This window comes from Phacochoerus africanus, chromosome 8, assembly GCF_016906955.1.
Source record: "Phacochoerus africanus isolate WHEZ1 chromosome 8, ROS_Pafr_v1, whole genome shotgun sequence".
Classification (NCBI taxonomy): domain Eukaryota; kingdom Metazoa; phylum Chordata; class Mammalia; order Artiodactyla; family Suidae; genus Phacochoerus; species Phacochoerus africanus.
In genome coordinates this window covers 64111512-64125021 of record NC_062551.1, presented here as the reverse complement: position 1 = coordinate 64125021, position 13510 = coordinate 64111512, and the positions used below count along the sequence as shown (strand labels likewise).

The following is a 13510-nucleotide window of genomic DNA, read 5'->3' as shown; positions in this document are numbered from 1 at the left end:
GCCCGACACCTGCTGCCCGCTGGCCTCAGGCAGGGCCTCCGGAGCTGCACGTCCCCCCTGCCCTGGTGCCCCACCCTGGGTGGACACCGCCCCTGCCCTTGGCCTGGGACATCTCAGTGGTGCGCTTTCCCGGTCCAGAGACTTGTGATGGGGAAGCCCGAGAACCCAGTGGGGACCGTGCCGATCGCAGGCCACTCGGGTCAGAAGCACCGAGGCTTCCTGGAGGGGGCGCTGCTTCTGTTGCTGATCCTGGTGACGGGCGCCCTGGTCACCCTGGGCCTCCTCTACGCCCACAGCCGAGGTGAGTGGGGGCGCCCCCTCCTCCCGGACCCGCCACCCAACCTCCGGAAGGTCTGCGTGCCCGCCCGCCCTGGACGAGCCAGCCTCGTGCAGTGGGGCAGGCGGGGTCTGCGCTGGGTACCAGAGGCCTCGGGGCTGTGCTGCAGCCTGGAGAGGAGGGGCTCTGACCTGCCGGGGGCCGGGACCCCTTCCAGAAAGCTCTGCCCAGGCGCGGGCTGCCACCAGGCTGCTTCTGCAGGCTCCAAGCCTGCGGGCCGCTGCGGGCCTCCCGAGATGCGGCAGACCAGGTCCCCCGATCCCGCGGCCCCCTCCCCTCCGCGCAGGCAGTGCGGTCCTGCTGCCGGGGGCGCTGCAGTTCCCGGCCGGCCCAGCAGCAGGAGCCCGCGCTCCGGCGCCGGGGACCGCAGCGCAGCGGCCCTCCCGCCCGCCAGGCTCACTGCCGCCTCCCCGGCTGCCGTCCTGCCGAGAACCTGCTGGGCTGCTCCTCCCGGCCCCCCGAGGGCCCAGGTCTCCACGAATTCCCGGGCTCTGCTTATTGCAGGATGAGGGGAGGGGCCCGGGCTGGGGTCCGCGGGAGATGGGGGCGCCAGGGCTGCCCTGCGGAACTGCCCACTCTCCTGTCCCGGCCAAGGCCGATGTAGAGGAGCCGGGACGGTCCCCTCTGCGGTCAGGAGGCATGGCGGGCGGGGGTGAGGGCTCGCGTGCCTGGCCCTGGGCACCAGGCGGCCCCGGTCCAGTCCCAGCGGCATCCAGGCTCAGTCTCCCGGCGCGCGCCTGGGGGCTCAGCAGCCCTGCCGGCGGGCTCAGGACTCCGGAGCCCCTGCGCTCCCCGCGGCACCCCCAGCAATCGGGAGCACAGCCTTGGTACTGGATGTGCCCGCACTGGCTGGAGCCGCCCCGCGCTGGGGTGGGGCCACCCACCCCCGCCGTGAACCAGAAGTGGGCGCTGCCCAAGCACGCGGTGGGCGCCCCGCCCTCCCCGCCCCCAGGGGCTGCTCTCCCTGACCAGGGGCCTGGCGCGACCCTGCCAGTGCGGCCGTCTCGGGCACCTCCAGGGCTCCGGTCAGGGTCGATGGGCACTGCACCTTCCTGGGCACCAGGCGGGGCGGGCGTGGGAGGAGGACAGCTTTGATTAGGTCCATTCTCTGGGTCGTTCAATTAGGGAAAGACGGGTGTGCTAAAATCTTGTCCTAGACAACTGTCAGTTTTCCCTGTAGCTACGGCAAGTGTTAAGCTGCTTATTTTCAGGCTACATTTTTGTGTGAATACAGGTTTAGCATCAGGCCTCTTCACTCAGTGTGGCTATGCAGTGACCCTTTGTCTTAAGAATGCCTTCTGCCTTCTTTTGGTTTTGTTTTAAATTCTGTACTATCTGATATGAACTAGCATTTGCTCTCTATGTGTTCCTTCTTCTTTGAAACTTTGTCTCTTTAGCTTTGGGTGTGTGGCCCCCTGTGTAGCTGGATTTTTGTCTCTATTTTCCACCCAGAGGATGTCGTCTCTGCATTCACTGTGATTGTGGAAATGCACGTTTTCTCCCTGTTCTTTGGGGCTTCTGATGCCTCTTTTTTCTTGACTTCTTTGACACTGACCCATTATTTTTCACTCCATTTTCCCCCAGCTAGCTTGGCAGTTTTATATTTCTAGTCTTTTAATGGTTGTTTTAGATTTTTTGTGTTAATATTTATTTCAGAAGTTATAAATCTTTTTCAGAGAAGGAAATGTTTGGTTTTTTTTAATAAAATTCAGAGCAGGGGGGGAGTTCCTGTTGTGACTCAGTGGTTAACGAACCCGACTAGCATCCATAAGGACTTGGGTTCGATCCCTGGCCTCCATCAATGGGCTAAGGATCCAGTGTTGCCATGAGCTGTGGTGTAGGTCCCAGATGCAGCTCGGATCCCACATTGCTGTGGCTGTGGTGTCGGCCAGCAGCTATAGCTCCGATTATACCGCTAGCCTGGGAACCTGCATATGCCATGGGTACGGCCCTAAAAAAAAAAAAAAAAAAATTTCAGAGCAGGACATACTGTCCCTTACCCACACTCCTGCCTTCCTGGCATCCTGCTCCTCAGAAGCAGCCATACTCGTCCAGTGCTGAGGTCGCCAAACTATGGCCTGTGGGCCATATCTGGCCCACTGCCTGTTTTTGTAAATAAAGTTTTATCGGAACACAGCTGTGTCCATTCGCTTATGTTTGGTCTATGGCCGTGTTCCTGTTGCAAGAGCTAAGTTGAATAGGGGAGACAGTCTCATGTGGCTCCCAAAGGCTAAAATATTTCCGAGCTGGCCTTTTATAGAAAGACACTGCTGGCACCTGCACTGGGCAGGGTGTCTTCTCACGTGTCTAAATCTTGTCTCTGGTCCCTTCTCTCTTTATTGGCAGTGTTCGATCACGGAAAGGTGCCACGAGGTTGTGGTTAATAACCCCCTGAGTCCAATAACCTGGCTGGGCTTTACTGGCACCTCCCCCACCCTATGCCCCCCCCACGGCCAACAGCTTGGCCTGTGGGCTAGCCAGCCCCCCCTGCACACACGCATCCTAGCTCTGTGACCCTGGAAGTTTTATTTCATACTTCTTTGCCTCAGTGTCCTTATCTGCAAACTGGAACATAACACAGAGGTATATACATGAGGGTTCAATGATTCGGTGCCTCAATAACCCTAGGAAAATGTCTGTCATGCTCTTTGATCAGCTTTAATAATGATTTTGTCATTGACCTACTATCAATATTGTTATTGACATCCCAAACGGGAGGCCAGTTTAGCTCCTCAAGCCACGCAGGCTTCCGCTGTCCTGGCAGAAGTGTATCCGTTACTTTGGGATAAATCCATCATCATCACTACAGTGGTTCTATTAAGTGGGTATTTTTTACAGCTGAGCTACGAAGAATCATTGGATTACATTTCCTTTCCTTCTTATTATTTGATTTTCTTATCACTAATAGCTACCTGATTTAAGAAGTTTCTTTTTTTTTTTTTTTACCCATTATTTAATGACAGGAAGTTCCCGTCATGGTTGAGCAGGTTACACACCCGACTAGCATCCATGAAGACACAGGTTGGATCCCTGGCCTCACTCAGTGGGTTAAGGATCCAGTGTTGCCATGAGCTCTGGTGTAGGTCACAGACACAGCTAGGATTCTGCGTTGCTGCGGCTGTGGCTGTGGCGTGGCCTGCAGCTGCAGCTCCAGTTCAACCCCTAGCCTGGGAACTTCCATGTGCCTCAGGTGTGGCCCTAAAACAGCAAAAGGGAGCAGCTTTTTATTTTGCACAATGGTTTACAATTTGCTCTCTCCTGTGAAAGGTTATCAGTTTGAATGAAAAGGTCCTTCCGACAGTTCCTGACCTGAGACACAGGGCAGAGCTGGTTTGATGGGCTTTGACCCTCCATGACTTATTCTACTTGCTTCTGAAAGATCCTCCTCATTCCCGAGAGCCAAGAAATCTGTAAATCTTCAAAATAGGATAATCCTTGCTCTTCACAACAATCAGCAGGTAGTTATAAGGTGTGATAATATCAGTGGAGCCTACACAAAATCAAGGATGTAACTGTCTTTCCAGAATTCCATGAATTCTAGCTCTGGGTGAGCCTTACCAGGCTCGCTCAGCTTTTTTCTTTTCCTTAGCCAATGCTTTTCATTTTTAAGGAGATCCAAATTCCCATCTGGCATCACTTTTCTCCATAAAGAACTTTCTTTAACATCTGTTGTAGTGCAAATGTGCTGGCAGTGAATTCTCTCAGCTTCTGTTTTGTCTGAGAAAGCCCTTGTTTCATTTGCATTTTGAAAGATATTTTCTCTGGGCATAGAATTCAGGGTTGGCAAGTTTTTTTGCTTAGTTACTCTGTTGCCTTCTGGCCAATATAGTTTCAGGTGAAAAGGCTACTGTAATTCCTATCTTTGGTTGTCTATGGGTAATGTTTCTGCTTTGTCTGGCTACCCTCAAATTTTTCTCCTTATCTTTGGTTTATAACAGTTTGGCTGTGTCTAGGGGGGGTGCATGTGTTGGTATTTATACTGTTTGCCTCTTCGGGAATTTGGGCCTTTACTGTCTTTCACTAATTTTGGTAAACTCTCAGCCATTCTATTCAAATATTTATCCTGCCCCTCTCTCTGTCTCTGTACACATGTCTGTAGGGTGGTCTGATATTATCCCACAGTTTTTGGATGCCCCATTCAAATTTTGTTCTTTTTTTTTTTTTTTTGTCTTTTGTCCTTTTAGGGACGTACCTGTGGCATATCAAAGTTCCCAGGCTAGGGGTTGAATAGGAGCTGTAGCCGCCAGCCTACACCACAGCCACAGCCACAGCAGATCCAAGCCTCATCTGTGACCCACACCACAGCTCACAGTGACACTGGATCCTTAACCCACTGAGCGAGGCCAGGGATCGAACCTGCAATATCATGGATCCTAGTCAGATTCACTTCCGCTGAGCCATGACAGGAACTCCTTGTTCATTCTTTTACTCATTGTGATACAGTTTAAACAATTTGACCCTAATTAGTCTTCAGGTTCACTGGTTCTTTCCTCAGCTATATCCATTGCGCTGGTCAGCCAAAGAAATTCTTCACCTCCGATAACATGCTTTTTTTATTTCTGATATTTCCATTTGACTCCTTTTTATAGTTTCCATCTCTTTGCTGAAATTTCTTATCTGTTCATTCATATAACCCACTTTTTCTATTAGATCCACCATAGTTATTTTGGAGTCCTTCTCTGATAACGCCAATATCTGAGCTACTTCTGAGTCTAGTTCTCTGATTGCTTTCTCATGTGTGTGGGGGGTGGGGAGGTGGAATTTTTACTGAGTGCCGAACACCCTGAGAGAAACAGCAGAGACCAAGGTGAGCAGTCGTACCCAGAAATAGGCAGCCTGTTCTGTCAGTCTGTTGGTATGAGAGGCAGAGATCATCTACTCAGGAGTCGGCCGATTTGGGTTTTTTTCACTCTGTCCCCCTCGGTGCACCTTAGACTTCACCTTTCTCCAGCTATGATGACGCTTACCTGTGCTTAGAGAAGAGAGCCTAGAGGGCCAGAGGTTCCCCTCTGTTCTGCTCCAGCCTTGGCTCTCGGCAGTCCCTGGATGTGTGCGACATAGTAGGTTCTCTCCATGCTGCTGCTCCTCCACTGGTGGTAGTTTGTTTTTTAGTGTTTGGCTCATGCTGGGGTGGGGATCTGGTGTTTGGCCCAGTCTCAATCTTGGAGTGGAGCTGTCACAGCATCCCTGCCCCATCCCTGTGTCCATCACACTTTGCCTTGTCCCTGAGTCTCCTGCCCTTCCCCTAGTGGCAGGAGACCTCTAGCTAAGTCAGTCTAGGATATTCGCACCCAGAAATGGGCAGGCATATTAGTCAGTTAGTCTAGGGACCTGGAACACAGCTTTAAAACAATCTTTCAGTAATGAAACTTGTTTATTTGAAAAAGGCTTTATTTGGCATTCAAACTTCAGTAATCATTTAACCAGTTAAACAAATCCAGGCTTAGTTACATTCTCTCAATATCTTGAAGATTTAATTTCACTGTCTTCTGACTTTTATTGCTGCTGTTCAGAAATCTGGTACAAACTAATTTTCATTCTTGTCAAGTGAACTTTTCCCCTGCTGAGCTATTTTCCCTTTGGCACTCTGCATTTTCACCATGGGGTATCCAGCGATGGAGCTCTTTCTGTTTATTCTGCTTTGGATCTGTTGGGATTCTTGGGAGTGAGCATTAATAACTCACCGATTTTTGAAACTTGTGGCCACTGTGTTTTGTTTTGTTTTTGTGTGGCCACACCCATGGCATATGGAAGTTCCCAGATCAGGGACTGAATCTGAGCCACAGCTGGGGCGGACACCACAGCCATGGCAACACTGTATCTTTTAACCCACTGCACCAGGCCAGGGGTTGAATCCACACCACCATGGCCACCCAGGCACTGCAGTAGGATTCTTAACCCACTGTGCCAAAGCAGGGACTCCACCACTGTCTTTTTAATATTGTGTGTCTCACATCATCTCTGTTCTTCCCTAAAATTCTGATTACATATGCACTCAGTTTTTCTCCATCTTCCATGTCTTTTAAGGAAAGGTTTACGTTTCTTTGACATTGCCCTGCATTCCGGGTAAATTCTTCAGAACTACATTCAAATTCACTAAATCTACCTCCAGTTCTGTTGTATCTACCACTTAACCCATCCATTTTGGACTTTTTAAAATTTAATTTCAATAATTACATTCTCTTTATTTCTAGAATTTCCAAGTGATTCTTTTCTCAAGTAATTCTTTTTCCATTCTTCTTTTTTTTTTTTTTTTTTTGTCTTTTTGCTATTTCTTTGGGCCGCTCCTGCGGCATATGGAGGTTCCCAGGCTAGGGGTCGAATCGGAGCCACAGCCACTGGCCTATGCCAGAGCCACAGCAACACGGGATCCGAGCCGCGTCTGCAACCTACACCACAGCTCACGGCAACGCCAGATCATTAACCCACTGAGCAAGGGCAGGGACCGAACCCACAACCCCATGGTTCCTAGTCGGATTCGTTAACCACTGCGCCACGACAGGAACTCCTCTTTTTCCATTTTTCTTTGCCCTTGTTTTTAACTTTTCTTTCAGTAATTCAAACACATTTGGGTTTTTCTGCATTAGCTAGCTACTGCTGCCTAACAAACCACCCCAACACTCAAGGGGCTTAAAACGATGATTATTAATCCTAACAGACACCCATAGGTGGGCCCTTGTCAGGCTCAGCTGGGGCAGCTCTGTCCCATGATTTTCACCCTCCTCTGAGGACCAGCAAGCAGGTCACTCTCCTTACAGATGTTCAAGGGACAAGCAGAAACACACAAGTCCTCCTGGACCCAGAGGTGCAGTGCATCATGTCCACCTCATTCTGTCAACAAAGCCAGAGGACAAGCCCACAGTGAAGAGAGGGGGAAATAGTCTCTGCCCTCAGTGGGAGCAACTCCAAGAGCACAGCTGCAGGGGGACGTCAAGGTGTGGGGCCCATGATGCCAGCTTCCACATTATGGGTCAGATGATCCCCAAATATGAAATCCTTGGGGTTCTAGTCTGCTGTGTACTGTTTCTCCCCATGGAAGCTTGTCTGTTCATAAACATGAGTCCGCATTCAAATTGGCTTTGTCTCTGAGAATCCCGTGTTACTTGGGCTGAGAAAGTTTCCCTCCAGAGAATACGTGTGTTTGTTTCCATTAGGCACCCTGGGGTGCTACCAGCCTAAAATTAATCTCTCAGCTTGAGGTTTCCTTGACCACAGGGTCAAAGGAACTCACCCCGAACCTCCATGCCAACCAGCCAGTGGTTATATGTTCTCCAGGGAGGACTGCTGTTTTCCACTCAGTAAAGTTCTTCCTGGCCCTCTCCTGTTAGAGACAGAGCGAGACAGCCAGACAGACACAGAGGGACTGAGACAGAGACAGGGAGACAAGACAGAAAAAGGAAACAAATTATTTCCATCCAGGCCAACCTTCAGGAGAACAACAAAATTTTCAGAGGAAAATGTCAGTTGTTATTTTTTGTTGTTGTTGTTGTTTTAATGTAGAGTGTCTACGTGAAAATAATAGGCATATTCAAGTTATTTTTGCTTGAAGTTATTCAAGCAAATATAAAAAAACAGAGACACACGTCAATTAAGGACAAGGAAGGCAACTCCCTCCGGAATCTCAATGGGAAAAACATCCCTGTTTGGGGTCTGTTTGCTGTGTGTCTTCTTGCTCCTGTTCAAGCATAAGAGGAAGATTTCTTTTGATTTTTTATTTTTCTTTTTTTGTTTGTTTGTTTTTTAGGGCCACCCCTGAGACACATGGAGGTTCCCAGGCTAGGGGTCAAAATGAGCTGTAGCTGCCAGCCTACACCACAGCCTCAGCAACATGGGATCCAAGCCATGTCTGCAACCTACACCACAGCTCACGACAATACCAGATCTTTAATCCACTAATTGAGGCCAGGAATCGAACTCGCATCCTCATGGATAATAGTCAGGTTTGTAACCCGCTGACCCACAGCGGGAACCCCAGAAGATCTCATTTCTATGCAGCCTTTGTGGCAAAGGCCTTTCTGTTTTGCTTTTTGGCTTGCTCCGAAGGACAGAGATTTTGAATGAGAATATGGGGGCCGGATGCCCAGACTCCACCCCGGCTAGTGACCAGCCTCGGGTGCCTCACCCCACATGCCTGTTAGTCTTCTCATGGGGAAGATGGAGGAGGGAACACTTACAAGCTTCTGTGATGATTCAACAGGTGGCGTGAGTTAAAGGGTTGTGTGCAAAAAACATGACCGTCTTGTCTGGTTCCATTTTGGAATTGTTTTCCCAAGAACCCACTGCATCCTCAGGCAATCTTCTTCTTTTCTTTTTTTTCCTTTTGCTTTTTAGGGCTGTACCCGCAGCATTTGGAGGTTCCCAGGCTAGGGGTCAAATTGGAGCTGCAGCCGCCAGCCTACGCCACAGCCACAGCCGCGCCAGATCCAAGCCACATCTGCCACCTACCACAGCTCACAGAAATGCCAGATCCTTAACCCACTAAGCGAGGCCAGGGATCGAACCTGCGTCCTCATGGATGCTAGTCAGGTTTGTTCACTGCTGAGCCACAACGGGAACTCCTCCTCAGGCAAATCTGGAGCTATGGCATCCGATGACGTTATCCCACGTATTCCCCCCAACTGGAAGGTTATGGCGGCCCGTGCTGGGAATGCTGGGGGGGAGAGGGGAGGGGTACAGGCATGGAGAAGGCGCAAACTTACCATCCAGGGCTGGCCATTTGTGCTGGTTTTGTCTGTCTAGCTGGAAGTGAGTCCGTCAGAGGCCGTGTGGGTTCCAGGAACACATCATTTACCCGGTTGACCCTCCACTTACCATCCTGGTTCTGATCATCATTCCTTCCCACCAACCAGGGCATCCACCTGGCGACCTGCTCTTTCTGTGTGAAGAGAGATAAAGAGAGAGAGAGTCTTTTTAAAAATATTCCTTTCCATCATGGCCTATCCCAGGAGATGGTGTACAGTTCCCTGCGCTGTACGGTGGGACCCCATTGCTTCTCCATCCTCAGTGTAATAGTTTGCATCCACTAAGCCCAAATTCCCCCTCCCTCCCTCTCTCCCCCGTGGCAACCACATGTCTGTTCTCTATGCCTGTGAGTCTGTTTCTGTTTTGCAGATAGGTTCATTTATGCCATATTTTAGATTTCACATATAAGTGATATCATATGGTATTTGTCTTTCTCTTTCTGCAGAATGTCATAGAATTAGAATCAATGTATGCAGCTTTTTCAGCCTGCTTTCTTTCACTTAGTAATGAGCACTTAGGATCCATCCATACCTCCTGTGGCTTGGCAGCTTTTTCCCCTTATTGCTGAATAATAATTCTGTTGTATGAATTTAATGCAGTTTGTCCATTAACCCATGTTTTCTTCCAGTTTTTTGAAGTTATAAATAAAGCTGCTCTAAACTTTCCCATTCGGGTTTTTGTGTAGGACATGAGTTTTGAAGGCAGTTGGGCAAACACCTAGGAGTGGATTTGCTGGATCCTCTTGCAGCACCGTGTTTGCTTTTGTAAGAAACTGCCAAACTGTCTTCCAAGGTGGCTGCACAGCTTTCTTCCGCACTAGCTATGACGGCTCTGCACCGTCACCAGAAGTTAATATCATCAGTTCTCTCTCTCTCTCTCTCTCTGGCTGCACCCTCAGCATGTGGAAGTTCCCAGGCCAGGGATCAAACCCACACCAAAGCAGCAACCCAAGCCACTGCACTGACAATGCCAGATCCTTGCCCCACTGAGCCACCAGGGAGCTCCATCATCAATTATTTATTTATTTTTTTTAGACATTCAAATAGGTGTGCAGTGGTGTCTCATTGTTGTTTTAATTTACAATTCGCTGGTGATAAATGATTGATTTGCGCATCTTTGCAGAAGTTTATTTTTCAACCTTGTATCTTCTTTGGTGCCTTCACATCCTTTGCCCAGTTTTTAGTTGGGACTTTGTTTTTTTACTGTTGAGTTTTGAGAGCTCTTCGTCCTTTTTGGATATCAGATATGCGTCAGCAAATATTTTCTCACAGTTTGTGGCTCATCTCTTCATTCTCTTGACACATCTTTCACAGAACAGTTTTCATTTTAATAAAGTCTCATTTGTTAGCTTTTTCTTTCAGGGCTCGTGTTATTTGCCTTGTATTTGGGGGGCCTGACCCATGGCATACAGAAGTTCCCAGGCGGGATCGAACCTGAGCCACGGCAGTGACAACACTGGTTCCCTAACCTTTGTGTTGTATTTTAAAAATCATCATCAAACCCAAGGTCATGTAGATTTTCTTCTGTCTTCAGGAAGTTTTATAGCCTTGGGAATGGATAAGCCATGAGAGCCTTCTGTATAGCGCCGGGAACTACATCTATGTCCACTTACGATGGAGCCCGATAATGTGAGAAAAAAGAATGTGTGTGGGTGTGTGTGACTGGCTCACCTGGCTGCACGGTGGAAAACTGACAGAACACTGTAAACCAGCTAAAATGGGAAGAAATAAAAATCATTAAAAAGAAAAAAAGGAAATTTTATAAATGTGCATTTTTTTTAATAGCTGCACCTGCCGCATATGAACTTTCCCGGGCCAGGGACTGGATCCGAGCTGCAGCGGAGACCGACACTGCAGCTGCTGCAAGACCGAACTCTTTAACCCATTGTGCCAGGCTGCGGATCACACCCACACCTTTTGCAGCCTGAGCCACTGCAGACCGATCCTTAACCCACTGCACTGCAGTGGGAAATCCAAGATGTGCATATTATCTTTAAGTCTGTGGTTGGTTTTGTGTTAATTTTTGTGCAGGCATAAGGCCCGTGTCTAATTTCTTGCTTTGTTTTTGTACTTGAATGTCCAGTTGTTCCTTTGGGTACATTTCTTGAATGGCTATACTTTCTCCAACAAATTGCCTTTGCTCCTCTGTCAAAGAAAAGTGCCTGTATTTGCGTGGATCCATTCCTGGGCTCTTGAGTCTGTTGGACTGATTGATCTATCGGTCTCTTCTTTTGCCAATACCATGCATCCTGGATACTAGCAGCCTTATCATAAGTCTTGAAATCAAGTCCTGTGTCTCTTCCAGCTTCCATTCTCCTTCACCACTGGCTGTTCTAGTTCTCTATTTTTGCTCTACAACCTTCAGAATCAATTGGTCAATAAACACAAAATAGCTCACTGGGATTTTGTTGGGAATTATCTGGAATCTGTAGATCGAAGTGGGAAGAATTGGCAATAATACTGTCTTCCAACCCATGAACATAGACTATCTCTCCATTGACTTAGATGTTTTATTTTTTTCATCAGTGTTTTATAGTGTTTCACACACAGGTCCTGTACATATTTCGTTAGATTTATACCTATCTCTTTCATTTGTTTAAAGTGATATTGTATATTTTTGTTTTTGTTGGTTTGTTTGTCTTTTTTCTGCAGCATATGGAGGTTCCCAGGCTAGGGGTCCGATCAGAGCTGAAGCCACCCGCCTACACCAGAGCCACAGCAACATCAGATCCGAGCTGTGTCTGTGACCTACACCACAGCTCATGGCAACACCAGATCCTTAACCCACTGAGCAAGGCCAGGGATCAAACCTGCATCCTCATGGATGCTCCCTGGGTTCGCTAACCACTGAGCCACGATGAGAATTCCTAAGGTAATGTTGCAAATGGCATTGCCCTTATAATTTAAAATCCCAGCTCATTGCTGATATACAGGAAAGCAACTGACTTCTGTATGTTATCCCTGTGTCCTGAGACCTGCTATGGTCTCTTGTCAGTTCCAGGGGGGGTTTTGCTTGATTCTTTGAAATGGTCTACACAGACGATCGTGTCATCTGCAAACAGAGTTTTATTACGTCCCTTTCTACCTGTGTGTGTACCTTTTATTTCCTTCTCTTGTTGTTCTGAACCAGCAGGACCCCCATGCGGTGCTGGCTAGGACAGCGCTGCCTGTCCCCGTCTTAGGGGACGTTTCCCGTTAGCCCTGCGTGGTTTTGTACATGTCTTGCTCCGTTCCATTTCTTTTCATCTTTTTCTTTGTGGTTCAGGTTGGATAACTGATACTGACCTTTACATGCTGACACTAGCACTTTCGTCTGTAGAGGCAGGGGGTTGTTAAAGCTAAAAATTGAATTCTTCGCCCCTTGTCTCGCATTTCCACTTAGTTCTTTTTTATAGTTTCCGTTTGGTAAAATTCACCTCATACATAGCTCCATGCATTGTCCGTCTTTTGTACAAGACCCTGTGACTTCAGCATTGGGGTCATTTTAAATACTTTGCTGACTCTGACACGTGATCACCAACAAACGACCCTCTTTGCGCTGTTTCGGGTCCCTTTGGCCTGCTTCCTCGTGGGGGAGGGTTTCTCCCAGCTTTCCTGCCCCGCCCCCGCCTTCAGGCACCGCCTCCGTGCAGGGAGGGGGGCGCCGGTGAAAGAACCTGAGGGCAGGTGCGATGCTCTGTGGGCTCTCGGGAACCTGGATCCCTCCCAAGCCAGCCGCGAGCTCAGAGCGCTCCTTAACTGGGTCTCCGCTCCGAGGCCCCGCCCATTGCCCCTCCTCCTTCCCCGCCCCCTGCCCCTCCTAGAGTCCCCGCCCCACCGCAGGTGAAACAGCCGCTACCCCCAGTCACTCCCGGGAGGGCTGAGCAGTTTCTGGAAGGGGGTTCTTTTGGTCTCTTTATGTTGTTGGCTCTCTGCCGCCTTCCAAAATTCTCCTGTCTCCTCTCCGGCTTGCTGTCCTTGTTCGGTGGGTCTCTTTGGCGGCCACTCTTCCGCCCCCTTGTCCCGGGGCTCCCGGTTACTGAGCGCGGCAGACGCCCCGGGTGGCAGCCAGACGCCCCCACTCAGCACTTCCCGTCTCTTTCTCACCCGTGGGATTTCCTTGTCTTCTCCGAAGCTCAGATGGACCTTTAAACCGCGGGCTTCAATCTGTGTATCACTTTTCTCCCGTTTGCACGGGACTGGGCGCCCCTTAAGGGCGGGGCGGGTCTGGGACCCGGACTTGAATCTCCAGAACGCGGCCCGGGGCTGGCTTGTGAGGTTAACAAGTGTCAGGTTCATGGACTATTCGTGGAAGTGGAAAGAGCAGCAACAGACAGGAGCAAAAGAGGCACCTGTCCCCACCCCAGCCCCAGATGACACGTCTGGTGAACATTCCTGCAGATGGTCTGGCCCCCCGGGGCCACCCAGCTTGTTCAGGGCCTCCTGCCCCCTA

General features: G+C 49.4%; 1 protein-coding gene across 1 annotated transcript in view; it reads left to right on the top strand.

Moving 5' to 3' along the window:
• The first annotated feature begins 22 nt into the window (after positions 1-22).
• MMEL1 (membrane metalloendopeptidase like 1) overlaps positions 23-13510 on the top strand; it is a 33887-nt gene continuing 20399 nt past the window's right edge. The window contains exon 1 of the mRNA XM_047791706.1: positions 23-301. Within this exon, the coding sequence (XP_047647662.1) occupies positions 148-301 (154 nt within the window). The 5' untranslated portion in view covers positions 23-147. The remainder of the gene's footprint in view (positions 302-13510) is intronic.